The sequence below is a fragment of the Anser anser genome, assembly GCF_964211835.1.
Source record: "Anser anser genome assembly, chromosome: Z".
Lineage (NCBI taxonomy): Eukaryota > Metazoa > Chordata > Aves > Anseriformes > Anatidae > Anser > Anser anser.
In genome coordinates, this window is record NC_139723.1 from 60,527,806 (window position 1) to 60,550,751 (window position 22,946).

General features: G+C 42.5%; 1 protein-coding gene across 2 annotated transcripts in view; it reads left to right on the plus strand.

Moving 5' to 3' along the window:
• The window catches only part of TNPO1 (transportin 1), an 83,515-nt gene that overhangs the window by 14,104 nt on the left and 46,465 nt on the right, over nucleotides 1–22,946 (plus strand). The window contains exons 2-5 of one of the 2 annotated variants that reach the window (XM_083816929.1): nucleotides 3,728–3,970; nucleotides 7,498–7,682; nucleotides 7,964–8,077; nucleotides 11,590–11,665. In XM_083816929.1, the coding sequence (XP_083673055.1) occupies nucleotides 7,973–8,077; nucleotides 11,590–11,665 (181 nt within the window). In that variant the 5' untranslated portion in view covers nucleotides 3,728–3,970; nucleotides 7,498–7,682; nucleotides 7,964–7,972. The remainder of the gene's footprint in view (nucleotides 1–3,727; nucleotides 3,971–7,497; nucleotides 7,683–7,963; nucleotides 8,078–11,589; nucleotides 11,666–22,946) is intronic. The other variant, XM_083816930.1, reaches the window with a different exon arrangement.

Consider the following 22,946-nt stretch of genomic DNA (forward strand, 5'->3'; position numbering starts at 1 on the left):
TGTATCCAAGTGTTTTTCCCTATTACAAGTACTGCAGAAAAGGAAGTTAACAACACCAGAAAGAGTCTTTCCCACCTTGGCATAACTGGCTTTTCGTTTCATGTACTTTAACCTGCACATAATCTGCTGGTTCACAGAGGTGCATTTTCCCTTCTGAGGGCACTGGTTGCTGTAGCTGAGCTTGGTGTTGGGAAAATTTTATCTTCTTCTGGATCTCCACCACACTGAGTTAACCTTTCATCCCCTTCCAACAAGTTGGTCTTTGTCGTGATAAAAGCATTCAGAATCTGCAAATTTCTCCCAAATGATACCTCAGCTGGCGTTAATGCTCTCTGGTTTGGCCTCTGTCTTCTGTGCATTGAAGTGACTGGTAAGGCATCTGGCCACGTCAGACTGGTTTCTGCTCAAATTTTAGACACAGCATGGTTCAGGCTCTGATTCATTCTTTCAATTTTCCCTGACGATTATGTGTGGTAGGGTTAAGCAGTTGTTGGGTGATACCTGACGTTTTGTGTAAGCTTTTTAAAACCTGGGCTGTAAAATGGCTGCCCTGCTCTGAGTTGATGTTTTCTGGAGCTCCAGACCTGGTCACCACATCTTTTAATGGGAACTTGACTGCTTGCCATCTGCATTGCCAGCTGGAAGAGTCTTCTCTTCAGTGTGCACTGCTGGATGCATCACGCTTTTTTGGGAGGTCTTTTCTGGGAGGCTGATAGCTTCTAACAAATCCTTGATCTGCTCAGCGTTTGCTCTCCAGCCACTGCTGGAGGTCTGGAGGTCACAGAATGCCTTTGTTTCCACAACTGTCCTGTCCTGTAGCGTGGCAGATAGGTACAAAAGCATATTTCAGGTCCATGTAGCTGTTCACATCATTCCCTTGTGCTTCCCTGTGGGCTTCTGCCAGGGCTGCCAACTCAGCTGCAAGAGCATCGTGTTTGGGAGAAATAGGCTCTGCGATTAGCACCTTGTGCTGGGTCAGGAGGGCGGCATACCCTGTTAGTCGCCTTCCTTCTGATCCTAAGGTGATCGGTCTACAGAAGTCTGGAGTTGGCAGGGCATGCCTGTAAGGTCTGCTCTTACCTTTCCTCAATTTTGGGTGACCTCTGTGCCGTCATGGTGTGGTTCCCCATCATCCAGGTTCAAGGTGTTGCTTCTCTGCTGTCAGCAACAGCAATTTGTACTTCTGGAGTCTCTGAAAACTCAACACCTGCAATGATTTAGTGAACCTCAGTTCGACATCATGTGGGGCGTTTACAGTCAGTGGGTGTCCTAATACAATCTTCCCCTATTTTTCTGCTATCAGTCTTCTGAGGCTATTGTTTTAATACATCCCTTTGTCACTTTAATAACTGGGTGTAACTGGGCTGAACGGTAAGCCACTGGGGGGCACATCTGCCTGTCCAGAGTCTGAGCCACGGCCCCAGAGGACACTCCTTTCCTTTCACACACAAGTAAATGGAACAGCGTACTATAATTTGGCATCCTAAGTACACGTGCTGTCATCAAACGCTTTCTTCAGACCTGAAGTCCATTTCAGTAGTTCTTCAGCATCTGCTTTTGTGGATGCCAGCAATGGTGTGGCTGTTTCTTCAAAGACTGGCATCTGGGATCTGCAAAAATCCTACTGCTCCTAAAAATGTTCTAACCTGTTTCTTTGTTAAAGGCCTAAGCATATACTGATTTTTTTTTTATTCACTAATTGGATATTTTTCCACCTTTTCCAGATAATACATATCCTGTATATTCTAATTCTTCCCTATGAGATTTAGCTGGGGAAAACCTGGTGGCCTTTTTTAACTGAAGAAACCAGTAAAGCCTTTCTAATGTTACACAGTTTTCCTGATTTGAACTACCAATTAGCAAATGATCAACATACTGAGTCAATGCAGAATTATTTGGTAATTCAATGCTCAGGAAGTCTGTAACTAAAATGTTCGAAAATATTGGAGGTGATCCTGCAACCCCCTGTGGTAATCTCATCTATGTCATTTGTTGCCCCTCCCACGTTAAAGGCAAATGTATATTGATAATCCATGTGTATTGAAATGCTAAAGAAAGTGCACACATTACTTATAGAAAAATATTTAGCATCTGCCATTAAGAAGGTTAGTATAATCAATGGGTCATGGACTACTGGGTGGGGTATTCTATCCATTGTTAGTTGCTCTTAGGTCTTGCACAAATCTGAAAACTGTCTTTCCCTCTGGGCCAGGATTGGGCTTCTTTACTGGTGATGATGGTGTGTTGTTACAGGGAGGTTCACGAGGGAGTTAAAATTCCCTTCTTCAACAACTCCCCAGTCATTGGCCTTATTCCCTCTTTAGCCTCATGTGACAACAGGTATTCCGTTAAGGAGGGAGGTTTCCCTCCCTTAGTTTCCAAGTGGGGTTGATGACTTCAGCAGACCCACATCCATTGAACTTCATGCAGACAAAGATGTCAGTATGCCTTTCAGCTCCTGAGGGATGTTGTTTATTTTCTCCTGGCCTGTAACCATCATTATTTTTGGAACATTTTCTATTGGAAGTTTGAAAGTTATACCTTCAGGAACGCATACCAATCTTGCTTGTAATTTATGCACTAAGTCCAATAAGTCCCACCCTAACAAATCTGGAGATGTTATATTCCAATAACAACAGCAACAACAACAAAAGGTTTAATGATAGATGTAGTGGTACAAATGGGCCTATCTTTGAAACACTTGCCTGTTTTCCTTCTATAACTACTACATTTACTTTTCCTGTCACCTTTGAGCTCTCTGGGAGATTGGTTAGGGTGGAGTAAGTTGTCCCAGTATCAACTAAACATGCATAAACCGTATTTCCAATTTTGATATCTAATATTGGTTCCTGGGATCTGCCTGGGAGGTGTATTTCTGTTTCAGTTTCCACTGCTGGGGCATGGGGGGTCTGGAAACTTCTTATCTTCCTCTCTTCATCCTCTGCCCTGCAGGGCTTCCCTAAACTATGGTCTTAGGTACCCTGCCCACAGTAACGGGGCATTCTCATCTCCAGCGTCCTGGTTGCTTGCAGTAACAGCAGCAATTCTCTGGTGTTACTCGACCTCTGCCCTGATCTCTGCTTTTCTGATTTCTGTTACTTGCCTCCCCTTAGTATCCCTCCCAAGTAAGGCTGCTGCCAGAGGGCTTGCTTTTTCATTGTTTCCTCTGCCGAGTTGCTTTTTCCTCCTTTCTTTAATTATATGCAAACTTGGCTATGCTCGTTACTTCTTCCATTGATATACCTTGCCATCCTGGGAAATGTTCAGCAGAATAATTCTTGATACCTGGGGCTGCTTGATCTACAGATAATGAGACAACCTGGGGCTGGTTTTGTTCTGCTTCAGGATCTATTCCCCCAGACATTGGCGGCTGTTTCCCCAGCCTAGTTAGAAAAGCAGAGGGGTGTTCCCGTTTCTTGCCGACAGCCTGTTGCCCACGTCCAACATGCTGTTCTTTGTCCCGCTGCCCCCGTTGCAGTTACTAGCCCACTCGCTGCAGTTACTAGCCCACTTGTGCCAGCCCTGCCACGCCTGGGGCCTGCAGCCTGGCTCCCAGCCCAGACACGTGGCTGCGCCGTGCGGGGCTGTGGCCGCTCGCTCGTCGTGGGCAAAACTCAATCGTTTCATCCGTCCGCCGTCAACAAAGCCTCTGGCGACTGAGAAACGTCTGTCCACGTCAGATCATACGCTCTAAATATACTTCTAATCATCTGTAATGCTTTTCCAGGGCCCTTCTGTAACCGCGGCGTTTGCTGCTGTCACGCCGCCGAGCCTGCTGCGCTAAAAGGCACACGCACCCCAGCGGGGCCGGCGGAGGGAGGACCAACTCCTTTAACGGAGCTCGCGGAGCACGATCAGCAGCCGGGGGTGCAGAAGGGGAGAGAGAGGAACAACCCAGAGGCGTTGGCAGCACAGCCGGAGCACTGTCGGCGCTAGCAGCAATTGCTTGAGCTTGCATAGACAAAAGAGCGTAAGGCGACACCTTTTTCCTATCACCATTTGACTTGAATTGATCATTTTGGTTCGTCTGCTCTGTTCTGTGAGCTGCCCAGATCTTCCAGTAGTCCAATTAGGCAGGGAATTGGTCCCCCAATAACAATCACAAAAAACCTTAGGAGATCAACACTAAAACTGCCAACTTCTGGCCACCTTTGGTCTGCAGTACCAAATGCAATCGTAGCAGACCAGGCTTTTCCATAAAATTCCACTGTCTTTTTCCTAGATAACTACAGGTACCACCACTTTTTTGAAACTTATGCTAGCAGAGCACCTCTCACGACACCTTGTCCCCTGTCCAATTTGCAGGATTTATGTGGGTTTACAGTTTTTAACACACCACCACCATGCAGCATTTGTATGGATTTACAGTTTTTACAGATCACCACCTCACCTCCTTACAGCTCTCTCCAGCACCCCTGGTGAGAGACAGAAAATGGATAATTTCACCCAGTTTGTGGCCCAGTCTGTCCTAGGAAGCTCTGAAGCCAAGCAGTCAGGGTCTAACCTGGGTTACCAAATTCTGGCACAGAAGTGACTTGGGACGTTTCACGAGAATGAGGAAACAGGGCCCAAGGACAGGTTTGCACAGTTGTTAATAAAGTTTAGCTGTGATTGTGGGACCCCTGCTCCATTAGGGAGATGGGAGGGAGAGCCCCCCCAGCCCCAGTTAAAACCTGTGGTGCCTTACATCTGATCCCCATCCTGACACCCCACAGCCCCTGCAGTCCCATTGTTGCCCCAGACCCTTTTACCTTGTATGAGATACGCCTGAAAAGTGTCATTTCAGTCTGATCTAATGGGACATTCTGAGAGAGAAGGGGAAGAGAGTTCCCAAACAAAAAATAATAAAAATTATCTGTGCGCTCTTTGTGGATGCTCAAATATAACATGACAAGGTTTGTTGAGAGAGAAATAAAGATACAGACTAGTTCAGGGGTTTTTGTTTGTTTGCGTGTTTTGCTCTATTTATTTTTTTTAAACATTACACATTTCTGTGATACCAGTGGATTCTTGGGTGTGACATCTGAAGCTTGGATGATAGAGACATCAAAGATTGGCTTATTGGATATGTAGATGCAGTGCTCCATATTTATTTCTGGTGCATTCTACTGATTGAGTGGGATGAACCAGGCCATCATATGTTTTGAGGGGTAGTTTCCAGGCTTCTAACCGCTACTTAGTTTAACATTGATTCTGAATTTCTCTCTACACAAGAAGATGGAGGGAAATGGTACTAGAAAACAAGGAGGCAAAGGATATGGAAAGAAGCAATTGTCTCATTTTTTCTATAATATTCTTTACAGAATCACAGAATCGTTTAGGTTGGAAGAGACCTCAAAGATCACCTAGTCCAACCTCTGACCTAACACTAACAAGTCCTCAACTAAACCATATTTACTTTCAATTGTACTTGCTTTTTTCACTCAAAGTATTTTCCCCTCTCAACAGAATTCAAAGGATAAGAGATGGGTAAAAATAACTTCAAAGTAATGGTCAAGAAAAGAAGGTATCCAGCTAATTAGTTACCTGCTTTAATTTCTATGTATGCTGAGTAGTTGCCAGTGGTAAAGGATCCTGTATAGAACCTCAGGAGGAACCTGCCCCATAGGAAAATCATATAAAGCTTTTACATGTTCCACTAACTATAGCAGTTCCCATTCATTCCTAGTCTGATTTGTATGCCTTTTTCTCTCTTTTCCACAGCAGAAAGACAGGGAATTAATTCTGGTCATGTTCATGGAAAGGAAACCTACGTCAATCTTTCTTAGTTCCAGATCCATGGCCTGTTTCTCTTCCTGCTTCTTCCTGTTCTGCCTCTCAACCTCCCTTTCTAGTCTCGTCCCTTGTTTCCCATGTCTAATCTTATTTTTGTCTAGGGCCCTTGGTTTCCTGATCAAATTAGGCAGATGCAATCCGTGTGTCATAAATTCTGGACAGTAACTTTTGAAGCTCTAAACAATTTCAACCAAATTTGACAGTGAGCCAGAAGTCTCAATGATGATGAAGTTTCTAAAACCTTCCTGGTAAGGCAGCAGTTGGAGAAGTGAGACCCAAATGAGCACTTCCTTGGTTTGTTGGACATCACCTTTCATCTGCTCCAGCTGTGTAAGCATCATTATGGAAAGCTCTGCTGCACATACGTTGTGACCCACGAGCATAGTTTTTAATGGTCTGAATCTGGTTAGCCGTGATTTCTTTGCTTGAGACTTTTCTGTGCTAGAGCGAAACGAGTGGCAATTCCCACTGCTTACAAAAATCTTGTATAAAACTTTGTGCCCTTCCTTTCCTTGTAACTGGTGGCGGGTCTTTACTCTCCTGCCTTAGTGACTCCAATTTGTAGGCATTTCAGTGGGAAAAGCTTTGAAGAGGTGCAGTGCTTTAGCAATCTCTCCCAAACAGCCCTGGGATAACCGTGGCAATTGCTTAAACAGCAGATGCTTAAACAGCATCAAACATCCCATTTCTTTGTTTGCTTGTTTATTTTAAAAGACAGTATTTTTCTGTCCATTGGTTTTGTTCTCTTGCATGCTGTGCTGCATACTTCTCTGCTCTTCAGCTGTTTCCTGCTTCTTATTCCAGTGTGCATGCTTTCCTGACTGACTGTCCTCATTATCCAGAAGTGTGGATATTGTAGGTACACGGCCTGTCATACTTGTTGCCTATTCCAGTTTGCTTTGCTGTTTTGCTGTGGGTACTGGTTTTGGCTCCTCCTGCAAGGCTGGTGGCTCATCATAACTGAAGGAAAGTTGGCTGGGGATACTTCATAGCACTAGCTGACTGAAACTTAAATACTGATTTAATTGAGAGCTTTGGGGAGGTGAGACAAAGAGTTACACAGCAAATTACCTGGGAATCGCTATTGTTCCCTGTCCTTGATGCCTCAGTTCTTAAGGTTGCGATGTGCAACGCACGTGCGTGCGGCTCAAACCCAGTGCTGTGCTGCAGCAGAGGAGGCAGAAAGTGAAACTAGTTTTCTGCTTGGCAAGCAGGTTGCTTACAAACACAGTGACTAAAATCAGATTGTAAAAGCTAAGGAATTACAGGTGTTCACGTTCGTATTTTAAACATTTTAACACATTGAAACATTTTAAACATTCCACTTGGCCGTTAGCATATGTATAATCTATATAAACAGGAATATGTAAATATGTGGATATATTTAAATTGATAATTTTGACCTGGGCTCCGTGGTGATATATTTTGAGGGTGAGGGTAAGATGTACTAGGCCTTCGGGGGAGTTTGTTTCGAGCTGCGTGCCCCCCTTTTTGCCTAGTTGTTCCCTCTTCACCCGCCCGGCACGCAGGCCGCGCGGAGCGGACAGACGGCAGGCAGGTACCGCGTCCCTAGCTCCCGGGGCTGCTTTCTCTCCCCAAAACCTCCCCCGCGGGCGGCAGCCCCGGCCCCTCTCCCCCACCCCCTCGCCCCCCTCGGGGCCTGCCCTTCCCCCGTAGCGCGGGGGGAGGCGCTGAAGGGTCGCGGCGCTTTGTCGCCGGCAGGCTGCTGGCGGCGTGGGACGCACCGGGGGACGGCTGACGGCGGCCCGGGCGGGCGGAGGCGTGCCTGGCGCTAGGACCCGGCAGCAGGAGGAGGAGGAGGAGGAGGAGGCGGCGCGGCGGCTCTCGGGGCCGGGTTACCAGCCCGCCGTGACTCAGTGCGCTCGGCTTTGCGGAGGAGCCAGCAGGTCGGTGCCGTCTGTCCGTCCGTCCGTCCGTCCTTCCCTCCCTCCCTCCGTTTCACCCGGGGGAGGTTGGTCGGGGGGTGGGGGGGGGGGGTGGGCTGGGCATCGCGCTGCTCCCTCCCTCCTTTATTCCCTCCCTCTGTCCGTCCGTCCGCCCGCCCGCCTGTCTGTCCGTCCTTCCTTCCTTTCTCTTCTCCCCTCCTTCCCTCCCTCCCGCCTACCCCGCGGCCTGGGCCCTGCCGCGCCGCTGAGGGCGGCCGCCCGTTGTTGTGGTGTGTTCGCAGCGAGCCAAGATGGAGTACGAGTGGAAGCCCGACGAGCAGGGGCTGCAGCAGATCCTGCAGCTGCTGAAGGAGTCCCAGTCGCCGGACACCACCACGCAGAGAGCCGTGCAACAAGTATCCTTGGGCGAGGCCGCGCGGCGGCGGGGACGGGGGAGAAGGGCGGGGGAGCGCGGCCTGCGGGCCCCGGGGGCCGCCCGGCCCCGGCCCCGGCTGCGGGCCCGGGCACCTGTTGCGAGCCCGCCGCCAAGGGCCGCGGCTCCCCTTTCAGGCCCCTGGCTGGCTGCGGCGCGGCCGCTCCGGTGTCGGCCGCGTTACCGGGTTACCCCGCGCTGGGCCGCCGCCAGCGCACGGCCGCGGCGGGGCGGGAGCGGGGCCCTGGTGGTGCCGGGGCCCGGACGGAGGCCCCCGGGGCCCCCCGAGGCCCCCTCGTCCGGCCGCGGGGCCCGGCGGGGGCCTCCCGAGCGAGGTAGCGCGGCGCCGGGACGCGAGGCGGGAGCCGGCGGTGTCGGGGGGGGGGGGTGTGCCCCCGGCGTGCTCCCGCAGCCCGGGCCCGGCGCCTGCGGTCACCGTTAGGCTCTGAGGGCGGCGGGGAGGGGGGGACGTGCGCCACAGGGCTCCTCGGGTGGCTCTGCCGGGCGGGTTTTTGTCAGTGGCGTGCGCTCGTCTTCCTCCCCCCATCCCCTCCCCCCCCCCCTCCAGTCTCGAAACGGTGAAATGGCGGAATAAAAATTAAAGGAAATTTTAGGTTAGGAGCGGTAGAAACATAGCTCCTGAAAAATAAAGCACGCATCGGTTGTGCGCTGGCCTTTGAGCTAGCCACATAAGTGCTCTGAAATACGTAGAAGGCTTTCTGAAATTCTCTGAACGGTACGAGTTTATTATCTCTCTCCCTTTTAGTTTATTATCTCACTCCCTTTTTATTTAAGGCGTGTGCTTGAAGGTCTTAACAGATGGCATCAGAATTCATTCGCATAGGTAAGAACAAATGTATATAAGGTTATTAAAAGAGTTTAGTTTAAAGACAAATTTACTCAACTTCTACACTTTGCTAACATAGCCAAGCATAGAACAGCTTCTGCTATTATCTGAAAAGCAAAGTGAGTTTTCATATTGATCATCTTGCTCTCAGAGCTGTGTCTTAGATTTGTAAGATGCTGTCTCTTTTTTGGAAAATACTATACGGAGTGGTAGCTAAAGTGTTCTGATAATGCCTCAAACTTGGGCAGGCTTTCCTTAGTACTTCAAATGCAAAATTGTTGAAAGCTACTGGTGTTACAATGTAAAAGGCATTTCACAGCTCAGCTTCAAATAACCTGCTTTGTTTGTTGAAAAATAGCAGAGTAGGTGTTGGATGGGCAACATAGTAGATGTTGTCTGTTGTAAAGATGAGCAGAATCTTTTTTAAACAAAAGTGCACTAAATTGATGTATGAAATTTTTAAATGTTAGTGGTAATTCCCTGCTGTGCTAATACACCTTACTTTCAAAGAGGTTCTTGTATGCAGGCCTGTAAAAAGCAGAGCAGTGGCACACTTTATTATTGTATTACATGATAGTTTGGAAAAATGTTTTAATACAGCTTGACAGGTCATGACCTGTAATTTTAAATAAATAAATATTCTTTCAGTCCGTTTGTGATAGCTGTTGTATTGTAGGGTGCTACCTATTAACATGCCCAAGCAGGATGGTGATTAATGGTTTCAAATTTGAAGTACTTTCAGTCGATAATTTAATGTAAGATTATCAGTGTACTCTCTTGTGCTTTTTCATTATGACACAGTTCTGATATTTAAGTGCTCAGAACTCAAATATAATAAAGTGGGGGAGCACGGGTCAGCCAAAAACCTTAATTTAAGTTATGAATCAGTAAGGCTTTCAAACATTTGTCAGATGAAGAAATTAACTTTCTTTTTTCTTTCAAGAAAAATTTAATGTAGGTGAAGAAGTTGTTGAGGATAATATGGCCTGTTAGCTATTCTTTGATTCCTAGACTGGTGAGGTGTATTCTAATTTAATACTGCTATTTGAGTTCTTTCTGCTTGCTTCTGCTGCTGCTTCATGTTTGAGCCATTTTGATGTGCAGATGTTAGTAATGTTCAACTGACTGCTTTGGTGGTCATCTTTCTGAATTGTGGAGAAAGTAAAAAATTTACAGGACACAGTACCCTACTTTTTGGCTCCTGAAAGAGCTGTTTGGCATGGCACCTAATCTTTGGATGTGTGTTTTATCATTTCTAGGCACCACGTGGAACAGTCAGTATTACTTTCACTTGGCATGGCCATCCTTCTGTTTACACTCATCTCTTGTGTTTCACAACGAAATAACTTGTAGCTGTGATAAGTGTGCTTTACTCTGTTACTGAGTGGTGAGAGGACAGACTTCCCTAGCAAAGTTAATACTCTGTGCAAACAACCTGAATATCTAAAGAAGAAGTTTCTTAAGTTTGTGTTTGAGACTAGATAAACTAGTTGTTGGTCATTAGAAGGAAATGGATCCTTTAGAACTGTGAGGGACCTAATGGGCCATGGAGACCTAACAGATGAATTTGGTTAAGGTTTTACCTAATTTGAATGCTTAGAGGTTCAGCTAAATTGCAAATGAAGTCAATGCAATGCATGTGAATCAAGCACTGTTCTTCAGAAACTAATTTTTTGCTGAACGTCTTGATTGTGTAAACCTACTAGGTTTCATCAGTATGTCAGTAACTTGAAGATGATGCTGCATATTTATGACTTACAATACTATTGTTGAGCAGCATATCAATTAATACCAGGGTGCAAGAACAGGGTATAGGGAGAATGCCAGATCGCTTTTCCAGACAAACGGCACAGAATACTTGGAAGTTTGAGGCAGAAGAAATGGTAAATTTTAGAAAAACAGCTACATACCTTCACAGCTCTTCAGAAACATAATAATTCTTATTGTAGTTTCCCCAAGGACATAGTGAAGAGGTTGGTATTGCTAGTAAGACACTCGTTCAGACAGCTGACACTCTAGAAAACAGGTATGTATATGGAAGAACAGTTCTCTGTTACTTGTTTGAGATGGTGGATAAGAATAAACTAGTTACAAATATCTAGGCATTTACAATTAAATTCTCACTGCTGAGAGCTCAGGCTGCAGCTAGTTAGAGTCATTTTAAAAAAAAAAGTTTGTCTAATATTAAGAAAGTGAATAGCATTAAAATAAAACAGCTATTTATGATTTTAATAGGCTAAAGTGCTTTATTTATGGTGGAGAAAAACAAGAAATGTGTTGTGGGATTGTGTCTCAGTGGATTCCATAGTTTGGCGGGCTTCTGATTGTAAATACTGAAATTCAGAACTATACAGAAACAGATTTTTAATGGTTTTAAAAATATTTCTTTAAGAATCTTTTAACTTCTGTTTATGTCCCTGGATTTTATTTTATTTTTTCAGATTTCACCACAACTAAAAGGTATTGCTTCAGTATGAAGACTGCAGACTGTCTTCAGATTGTTCTTACTTGGAATATTTTAAGCTTTTATATACAACTGTTTCAAATGACACAGTAGGACACAACAGATTTAATAATAATTGTATCTGGAAAGCTATAAAAGCTGCATGTGGAAGATTTTACTTTTCCTTAACAGTTTCTCTCTTCAGAAACTAGAACAACTCAATCAGTATCCAGATTTCAACAACTACCTGATTTTCGTTCTTACAAAGTTGAAGTCTGAAGGTGAGTTCTTGAGATACGGACTGTTTTATTCTGTTTCTATTTTTCACTTGTTTGGTTTTTGTTTTCTTTACCTTGAAAGAAATAAGAAGCTGATTCCTGCAGTCGGTTTGCTGGTTTGTGGATCTCAGCAGTCTTTTGAGAACTTGTCCCCTCAGGAAATTTTGTGGTAAAATGTCTGGTAACTTACTGCTGCTTGTAGTTTCAAAGTTTTAGAATAGGTTCCACTCCGAATGTCCTATGAAATCTTATCAGAAGTGCTGGAGCATCATACTTCTCTGAGACTGTAGTAAAAATGGAATGAATTTGCTTCATGGTGATGAATTGTGACTGTAGACAACATAAAAACATCCTGCTAGATCCAGTTAAAATCATCTAATAATCAGCCTGCTAAACATTTTAAAGATCACATACTAGAGTTGTCTGAAGAGGCTGCCTGTCAGAACCTTTATCCTGAAGTCTTTCTTGCAAAATGGCGTTCTAGTTAACGCCTCCTTCCCCCCCCAGACCCCCATCTCCCTGTCATTCTAGTAAAATGGAGTTAGAAATCCACTCAGTATTTACTGAGGGCTTATTCTTATGGACCTTAGTACATGCTCTGTATGGCATACTACATAGCTTCTACCTGCTGGTAAACTCATGTGAAAGATTTTCTTTCCAGTGTACTACAGCTACTGATCTGTGAGGTCTTCACTAGTGAGAGAGATTTATTTCAGGACCTGTTTTAGCACATGTGGCTTTTTTATGTTTGTCATTAATGACAAATCACAGTGCTTTTGGATTGTGTGCATAGGAAGTATTCCGATAATCTTTAAGGCCTTGGGGAAATCTCTGAAATTTGAGAGAGTGCTTTCAAGACCTGAATCAGCCAAGATAATAAATTATTGAGCAAGTTGGTAGTGTAGTTGTAAAGTACCCAACACTTACATGTTAATGAATGTGGTACCATACTTTAATTGCTTGTGTGCTTTAAACCAGTAACAGAAAAATAAAAACACAAAGCAAGTCTGGTACTGGGATCTGGAATTTGTACAAAGGATATGGTGAGGGGGTTGCTTCACATCTTTTTTCTCAGTATGTTTTCTAACAGTGGTTAACCTGCTAATTTCCCCTTCTTTGTTCTGCTCACCGTTTGTGCTTGAGGTTCTAGGTACTGATGTACGTTTAATGATGTCAGGATCTCTCTTTCTAATGGATCTGCTTAGGTTATCCAATAATCTTTTTACCCCTTCTTAATGTTTATACACATTAATTTGTTTGGAATGGAATGAAAGGTAGGAGATGCTAATCATTACAAAACGTTTGTTTTAAAGCTCTTACATTGCAGGGAGGAAACATTTAGGATCTGGTGGGTTGAGGGAGGCAACCAAACTGAGAAGTAGCAAGTTAACTTCTAAGAAGAGCTGTCTAGGATCATCCTTCACTGATGGCTCTCAGGTACATCATGTAGTCTTCCGTGAGACTACTGAGAAATATCTGTCGCTTCAGAGAAGATCTTGTCCTGCATCAGTCACGTTTTCAGTCATAATCTTTTGTCCAAGGCAGCTGGTCTTCTTCAGCTTTCTATTTCAAGGTCAGGAAACTTTCAGATTATTGAAGGTGGGGCATGGTCCTTGGCAGCCTGCTTTAAGTGTCCCTGCTTGAACAAGGGGGTAGGACCAGATGATCTTCAGAGGTGCCTTCCAACCTCTGCCGTTCTGTGATTCTGTGTCATAATAGAGTCCAGTGGTGGTATTTTTCACAGTTTGCCAAGCTCCAAATATCTTGTTACCTTGCTTAGATAAGACTAATGAGGGATAACAGAGGACTGTTGGCTGGTTTTGCTTTGAATCCAAGGGCCAGCAGCTCTCCATCCCTTATTAGTCCTGCCAAGTAAGGTAAAGAGACTTTTAGAACTGCTGTTACTCTTGCATGCTCTTGGAACAGTAGGGGAAATGTGATGGACCCTGTCTTCATTACAACTGGGAAAGTATTCTTTCACTGTCTATCCTGAGGAGGTTTCTCTTGGCAATCTGTCCTACTAGTCTGTTGGCTAGAGAAGGGAAATAGTGTGCTTCATGACACAGCTGAGAGATCAGTGCTGTTGGAAGTCATGCTTTTCTTATGGCCATAACTTCCCAGCAAAAGGGGCCACAGAAGTAAGCTTTTAACATGACTGACAGTTTAGTCAGTGGAAATTAAAGTGGTCTGGTAGCTAGTGCATGGGGCAAAAAATAACTTGGTTTGATAGCAGGTGTGACTAACCTTTGATGGAATTTTTGCCACTGTTGAAACTGCTGTTTAGAAAACTGTGCTTAAAGATGCATTTTAATCCACCATTACAGAATTTCTACATTCAGGAGCTGTCATATAAGCGTATTTTAAGCACCTTTATTTTATTGCAACGAAGGTTGTACCAAGTTGTTGCCTTTTTTTAGTACCAGAAATATTACTTTCCAGTTGAAGGAAGTGTAACTTTATTTTCCCTTCCAGCCTTAGCTTTGTCCGAACAAAGTTCCTGTATCTGAATGCTTAAAACATGCAGGTTTTAGGTCTCTTGTGGTATTACTGCACATAATGTGGGTTTTGCTTTGGTTTTGGTGTTAAACTTCTGTGAGCCTTTTTTAGCTGATAAAGGCTTGGATCTTCCTGAATACAGGTGTTGCCCTGCTGCAATTTATCAGTGGAAATATAAGGCCAGTCTTATAGCTAACGAATGCCCGAGCTTTTTTTTTCTTCTACTTGTTTGTCCAGACTTGCAGTGCTATCTTCAGAAATGCTAATCCTGACATTATAAATATCATAGAATGTAAAAAAATAAATATCCAGGAAATAGCATGCTGTCCTGAAAGTCAGACAGTAGGCAAGCTGATGGAATAAAATATGATCCCAAATCATTGAAGGCTGAGGTATAGCTCTCTAGAAGATAAGTCCCAAGAAGTATGGTGCTCAGAGATCATCCTCAGTTGGGCAAGATGAAGTCTATGTTAATTGAAAAATGTTTGAAAGAAGCTTGTCTTTGTTTGTAAATGAAAGCATCATTCAGATTTTCTGTTATTGTAGCTGTTTCTTCCTGGTTTGACAGGTATAAAGCCTAGCAGATAATGTAGTGGTGCTGTGCTCCCCTGGCATCTTTCTTCTTCTCTTTTTTTTTTTAAGATGTCCCCTGAACTGAGCTCAGAACCCTGTAAGCCTGTCTTCTGTAAATAAGTAACTTGCTGGAATGTGTGCGTATTACTACTGCTGCTTCTCAGATCCTTTTCTCTTCCCCCCCCCCCTTTTTTTTTGTGGTTGACTGAAATAGTCCGGTGTGTCATGTCTGCTTCTGTTGTTCTTCGTTTCTTTCTGGAGCTTTCATTCTTTGTTCCAAGTTGTGTATCTAAATCCTCCTTTCCTTGTTTACATATTTCCTTCTGTAGTCACAACTCTGTTACCTTGAAGGAAAGGACAAGAAAACATCTGAAAACTGAGCCTTTTTACTATCTTGCTGCAGATAGTCCTGGTCTCTAGTTATGGTGCTTTGAGGCACTTGCTCAAGACATCTGAAGCACGAGGCGGATCAGAGGAAGAATTTCTAGGTATCATAATATAGGTGGCTCAATCTGCAAGCAGAACTTCTGGGTTTTGTTTCAGACCTTACTAACGCAAATGATGAAATACCTCAAGTTTGTCTGTATCAAAACCTTAATTGGTTTATGCCTTCTGTAAGTGAATGTTTGATAGATACCTTACCCCCCTCTTCCCATTGAAAACACACTGGCAAAAATAGCATCCTTCTTAATTTGTCTGTCTTGGCTTTTGTAGAAAAATCCTTTCAATTCCCTGTGATTTTTTTTATTATTATTTTTTAACCTATAATTACACCTCACTTTATCTTCTGCAGCCTTCTGAACTTTGTGAATGAGAGGATGATCAGGCTTACACTAAATTATCAGAAAGTGATGACCATTGTCATTCACCAATAATACTCAACTAATTTTCATGAATTCGACATGTCAGTTAGGGAGTATTGGATGTGATGACTGTCATAATTGTGGCATGATACTTGGTTGATGCAATGTTGTATCAGCATACTCTGAGATGACAGGGTGTGCTTGCATCAGCAAAGACTACTCTGTTGCTTCCTGGCAACAGTTCTCTGTTCAACTATGAAGAGAAACTACATTGCAACTTTATAATCTCTGTGGAGGATGCCCACTATGTTTACACTTGTATCCATGCCAGAATAGGGGTCTTCACAACTCAGGGACAGCAAAAAGAAAGTTGTCTTTATAATGTGTCAGAACTACTGTGGTATTCTACGGGGCCTGATGTGGCCTTCAAGATGGTGGATGTTTTATATAAGAATTGGAAGAACCGAAGTTGTGTCAAAGCTTACCACTTCTTAGGTAAGATTTGACATACCTAATACCTCTTTATATTGTGAAAAAAGAACATGACTACTAATAAAAGTTCTAGTTAAAAAAACAAATAAGTCCTTTCTCAGATCTGTCTTTTATCCTGCTTAGACAAGCAACAGAAGTCATTGTTAGTTTATGGATAGTGTCTCTAAAGCCTTGAGTTAGGTTCCTTCTACTTTGTCCTTTAGATTCACTGCTGTGCTTTTTGCTAGGATCTAGGCTAATGGCAACATACCTTGAGACAAACACATAATGATCCTGATATCATTCTGCTGGCCCATGTAGCCATAATTATTTATCCTGTTGCGTCACACTAGGGTATAATCTGTCTGCAGAGATAACAGTAGTGAGACCAAAGATTGGAGTTCCCACTTTAGGATGGGCTGAAGAGTCAGTCACTAAAACGTGATCCAAGATCATAATCCAATGGACTTCGTATAGGTGCTACAGGATAAATAGTTGAAAATAGAACAGTGTCTCAACCACTCTATTTTCATGTGTCACTTCGTTATTCAGAGTACCTTACTTGCTCATGGAACATTACCATGGGAAGGTTTGTCAGTATTTTTCCTGTCCATCCTCCCCAGCCAAAGTTTGTTTCAATAGAAGCTGCCACACATGGTAGCTTATTTTCTATTAATAATGACACTAATGATTCATCTAGGTCTGCAGGTGGAATTTGGAATGGCTTTTCCTAAACTATTACTGGGATCCAGAGTGGTTCTGTAAGTTTAAAGTGAATATTTTCTGATAAGTGCTGGAATTCAAATATAGTCTGGCTAGTAGTTTTGACTTGGCACGTTGGTGTTGAAAGGTCTTTGAAGCTGAGTAAGAAAAGGCCTGTGTGAGATCATGTGTTGATTAACCAGCTTTCAGTTTCAGGAAGGTATTTTTGATGAGCAGGATTAAACCAGAAAAAGGTGTTTTTTAAATTAAAACAACACCTCCACCCCCAAAAAATCACCCACAAAACCCATCATCCATCATGATGTCACTTGTATATACTAAAATAGCTGTCAAGGAGTGAATCTGATATCTGATGGGATTAAAATTCAGAATTAAACTCAGATTAATGTATCCTTACTTAGAATTTAAAGTGCTATACAGAATGTATAGTGTCATAGTGAAACAACAGTGAAATATTTTGCTCTTAAATTCTGATATATTGAGAATTAAAATAAATAAATAAATCTCACCTCGGTATTAGAATCAATGCAAAAAGTAATTGAGGTGCATACATTTCTTAAGGGAAACCAACTCATGAGATGATTAATTTTTTTAGATCAGAGCACTGAAAACTGCATGCTTTTTCACCTTTTCACTCCTTTCTGTGTCCCCACAGGGGTATTGTAATACAGACTTCAGTAAAATGTTTCTCCTAAGCAGTTTCATGGTATACATGCCATAGGTGAGAAATGACAGATCTATTTATTTTTTTAGAGTCTTGAAAGAAACTTTGAAGTTACCAGTGGATTGTGTTATGTGATTCAATGGTTCAGGAATGCTTTCTTGGAAATCCTTACTGTGAGCATCCAGAATCAGAGTATGGGATCTCTATTATTATCTCTTTCCTTATTCCTGAAACCCATACAAGGAAAATACTGAAAATGAGCAGGTACAGTAACAAGTTTTTTGACTGTAAGTACCTGTTTTCTAACCCAGTACACTGATCTGCTTACGTTGGTGTAGGCTCTTCAAAGGTGCTGTTCATTGCAAGCAAAGTCATTTTGGGAGGAGAAATCTTAGAATTTCTGTTTTCTCTGAATAGTATTATGAAAAGAAAGGACAGAATTTCTCAGGCTTTCCCTTGATTATTAAGGCTATCAAACTTTTTTTCTTCTTCTGAAGTTCAGGTGGTCTTTAGTGTATGGTTTGTTTTGGCTCCAAAAAAAACGTGGCTTTATTTCTGGGGTAAGTGGGAAGTATTCAGCCATCTCTTTAAAGTCTTACCTTAGTATGTATCTCAAAAGCTGAATGTAGTCTGCTACAAGGGGCATTTATTTGTATACTTCTGTTAAGTCATACTTTCTCACTCAGTGACATTTGCTTTGTTGCTTCTCATGTCAAAGCATACTTAAAAAGCCAGTACCCACCATCCCCATGTGGTGTTTCCCTAGAGAAGAGGGAAGATATTGCTGGTGTGATTTCTAAGTGTACTTCTGTTGACCAAGTAGTTTGCTTCAGTGCAGTTCTCAGCTGCTTGAGACTAGCATGTCTTCTGCTGTGGTTTTCATCCTCTCTTTGTTAAAACATACATGTGTAGATTGCTAAAAAAAAAAAAAACAAAAACCAACACCTAAGTGACTGAGTTAAGAGTAGTGTTATTCACTTTGCAGATGGTGATACACTGACTATAAGCATGGCTTATATTTTGCCCTCTTACTCCTGTAATATTGGTAACTTTAACTGTTAGGGTGTAACTTCTATTTAAAAGGAAAACTGCTCAGTGTGCTCATTTTGCTCTCAAAGCTGTTAAGGCTTTTTTAGAAATAAGCTCATGCTGTGTGTTTTAACTACTGGTGTGGATTTAATATGTGCAAATGCAAAATGTTCTAAAAATCATCACAAGTGTCACTCTTGTTTGTGAAGATTTCTGATCCATTTTTGAAAAATAGGCTGTCTTGTAACAGCTAAAACCAAAAAAATAAAGATCGTGACAGAGCAGTGTCATGAGACAAGATAAATGTTGTCTTCAGAGTGACAGGTACAGAAATACCTTTATGAGCTTTACAGCAGGAAAAAAAAAATTATTTTTTTTTTCCCCTGGGACTTTAAGTAACCTTGAGTATAATACTTTAAGCTTGAAGTGGTATGGTACACTATCCAGTCAGAAATGAGATTGGAGATGTTTCAAAACATTCAGTGTATCTGAGTATGTTAACAACCTTGAAATGTAGTGGCTGGTCTGAAATTAATCAGTGCTCCGTTGATTCCTGTGAGTCACGGGGAAAAAAAAAAATTGACACAGTTGCCTAAGTATAGGAATGTCTGTAAGATACCAAAACAAGGCTGGAAGTGTTCTGCTGATGCTGAGTGTTGCATATTTATTGCTTAAGTGGCAACAGCCTTGCTTCTGAAGATACTGAAGAACTGCTGACCAAAAATTAATTTATTGGTTAGTCTACAATTTTTTTCATTCTAACCAATAATGGCCATGGGTCAAACAGTGCAAAAATGTGTACATCTCTGTAGGCTTGCAAAACCATGAAACTTTTAAAGAATTCTCTGGTTTTACTGCTCTTTTCAGCTTCTCTATTGTATCCCCACAAACTGGTTGTCTCAGCTCTTTAATGCCATTTTATGCATCACCTCCTGATCCAGCAATTGAATTGGTGCTAGAATTCTACCAAAGAAGAGAAGAATCCTTAATACCGAATGGAAATTCAGTGTAAGGACAGTATGATTTGCTACAATATCCCAAACTCTGTAACAAATACAGGATATTGTTGCAGTTGGAGAACATCTAAAGACTATAATTCTCTGGCTGTTCTGTTTGTCTGTACCTTAGCACTAATTCAAGTGCATTGGAAAAAGAAACGATGAGCTTTGTGATGGAAGCGACCTAGCCAGTCTTTGGCAATGAATGAATTAGGAATTAGAGTAATTAATCTCTCTGAAGAAATTGCTTGGTGAGATGAATAGAAGTTTATTCACTCTCTGACTATATTGAAGGTGAACATGACATCTATTATATGAATAGCTGTTGGAACACAAGGATTAATTGGATGAATGAAATAAGGCCTTGTTATCAATTTTGGTAATTCAGAATACTGTTCAGACTATGAAGTGAGTATTGGGAAGTACAAAATAAAAGATACCCAGCAACACTGGTGTTGTATACTATGCCATGCCATGCGTTGGAAGTTTTGGCCACTTCTGCTGTCTACATTCTGTAGGTATATCTTAACAAAAAATTGTGTTTGCAGGCACATACAGGTCTCTGTTATAAAGACAAACCACTTCGTTTTTCTGAGACTTCCTTGCCAGGAAGGCTTCTTCCCCTGTAATGAGTAACTAATTCATTAAGGCAATCTTCCGTCATTTTTATTTCTTGAACCTGCACTTGGCATATTTTCTTCCTCTTCTGACTTTTCTGTATACTTGAACTCGTATTTTCAGTTTGCTATTTTAGGTTGCATTCTGGCAAATGGCAGTGTAGGGTTTTGGCACTAGTGCGATTGCTCTTCCTAAACAGATGTGCATAAACCTGCAATAAGAAATTAGGGAGCAGATACATGCTTTTAATTCAATACTCCTTTATATAGTTTCTTTTGTTATTATTACTTGAGAAATTTAACTTTTTTGTTTTACTCTTTGCCTTCACAAGAGTTCTTATTATGAGCAAAGTGACTGATCTGCTATTTAGAATGCCAATTAAAATGAGACTATCTGAGAAGCTTCAATGTGTGGCTCTGCTGATTCTGTTCTTCCAAGTCATTTGAAATCCATCTTCAGCCTCCTTATTCTTCGGTTTCTACTTCAGACTTCCACAGTCACCTTTCCTTGTGGAGGGAGGAAAATGAGGGAAAGCTTGGAGTGTCTACCGTTTAGAATCATAGAATATCCCGAGTTGGAAGGGACCCACAAGGATCATCGAGTCATTTAGAGCAATTCAGTTGGAAGGGACCTACAAAGATCATCTAGCCCAACTGCCTGACCACTTTAGAGCTAACCGAAAGTTAAAGCGTGTTATTGAGGGCATTATCCAAATGCCTCTTGAACACTAACAGGCATGGAGCATCAGCCACCTCTCTAAGAAGCCTGTTCCAGAGTTTGATCACCCTCACAGTAAAAGAATTTTTCCTCATGTCCAGTCTGACCCTCCCCTGGGTTTGTACTGTTCCCACATGTCCTGTCATTGGTGACCAGGGAGCAGAGGCTAACACCTCCCTCTGCACTTCCCCTCCTCAGGAAGCTGCAGAGAATAGTGAGGTGACCTCTCAGCCTCTTTTTCTCCACAATAGACAACCCACATGTCACAAGATATGACTTCCAGCCATTACCATCTTCCAGCTTTTACAATTTTTGTTGCCCTCCTCTGGACACATTCAGGTACCTTAACATCCTTTCCTTATTCTTGAGCCTAGAACTGCACACAGCATTCAAGGTGAGACCACACCAATACTAAATATAGTGGGAGAATTTGCCTTTCTTGACTGGCTGGTTATGCTATGTTTAATGCACCTAGAATGGAGTTTGCCCTCTCGACTTCTATGGCACACTGCTGGCTCTTGACCATTGTGGAATGCTTAAAAATTCTCTGAGACTTAAAGCCTGCGAGTCAGAATTGCCCATGCAGTAGTAGATCCTCTGATTAAGAGAAGAACATCCTTCTGATCACTTGGAGTTAGGTGAATGCTTTTTCCTTGGAGATACTGAAGTAAAAATACATTCTGTTGAATCTATACCTGCTTGAATGGTCGCTGTGTGCTGTTTCAGATGAAGCAACCAATTTCACTGAGAAGGAATAGCATTGCTCAGTCAGGTGCTGCAGGGCTAAGCTGTCATAAGCTGCCTATACTGAGCTGAATGCAGACTGCAGCCATTATTGGTACTTATGACTCTTGTCATGACACTGTTGTACCTGAATAACTTGTGAAAGCAGAAGGCACAGCTGAGTCAAACCTGAATGGGGTTCTGAAGTGTAAGAATTGCCATTTAAAAGGAGGAGAAAGAATTTCAAAATGCTTCGCAAAAGCAGGAGTAATTCTTGGCCAGTTAATGAAGTCAGTTTTTATTAGCATCAGACATCTTGACTGTGGGATCAAGATGTACTTTTACGTGGCTTTTCAGATTGCTTGTGGGAAAGATATTCAGCTCCGAGGGTAGGAAAAATACAGTGTGTACTATTATTGCTGGTATTTTTTTCTGTGTTCCTCTCCAATTAGCATTAAAGGGATGGCTTTGTTACTTGCACACGAACAGTGTGAGAATTGATAACTGGCATTCCTTTTATAGGGCTAGATTTGGCTTCACGGGAGTGGTGAGTTAATCAATTGCACCTGCCTCAGCACTGCAAGATAACCCACTGGAACTGTTCTGACGTCGTCATAACATTTCACAGCAAGTCTGCTTTCTGACAATCTACAAAGAGGTGCTGGTGCTGCTTCTTAGGAGCCATCACAGCCTAGGTCAGACACCAACACCTACCCTCATGAGTAGGAGAAACCATTTTTCATCTGTAATTCTATGAAGAAAAATAAACACTCTTTAATATGTATCTGCGTGACGTCTTGTCCACTCAGGCAGAACGCTACCCTGACATCATGGCACCCATGCCTACTTCTGTGGATATTTTACTGGTCAGAGTAAGAGTCTACTTTACACAGTCATATGTTTCATATGTTTTTTTGCATGGTAGTCTTTTTCTGAGCTCTCTTGGACTTTCAGGTGAACTACAGAAGATGCACTGCTTTCACATATATACCCAGTATCATACACGTTCTGATTAGAGGAAATGTGTTTATTTAAGGGCACAATCTCGTTCTTTAAGGCTAGTACAGCAGTGCTTTTAAATACTGTTTTAAGTACTTACTCTGTGAGCCATTAAAACCTTAAACTAGTACTACAGCCTTGCAAGGGAATTGAAAACTTGCTCAAAACCACGTGATATTTGAATAGCTATATTGTGAAGTGAGGTAAGGTGAGTGGAGGATCTTCTGCTGATTAATTTGGCAGTGAAGATGACATCAACTGCTAGAGGTCTGCTTCACTTCCCTTTTTTCTTGTACTGTGTGTTCTTGTCCACTCTATACTTCAGGGCTGACTGAGATAGGAGGCAAGACTGCGATCTCTTTTGATGGCTGAAGCATATGGCTGACAGAACTTAGCACAAAATCTATGAAGACTGAAGACTGTCTTACTCAGCTCTTAGGCCATCTGCTTGTAATCTTGGTGTTACAGCA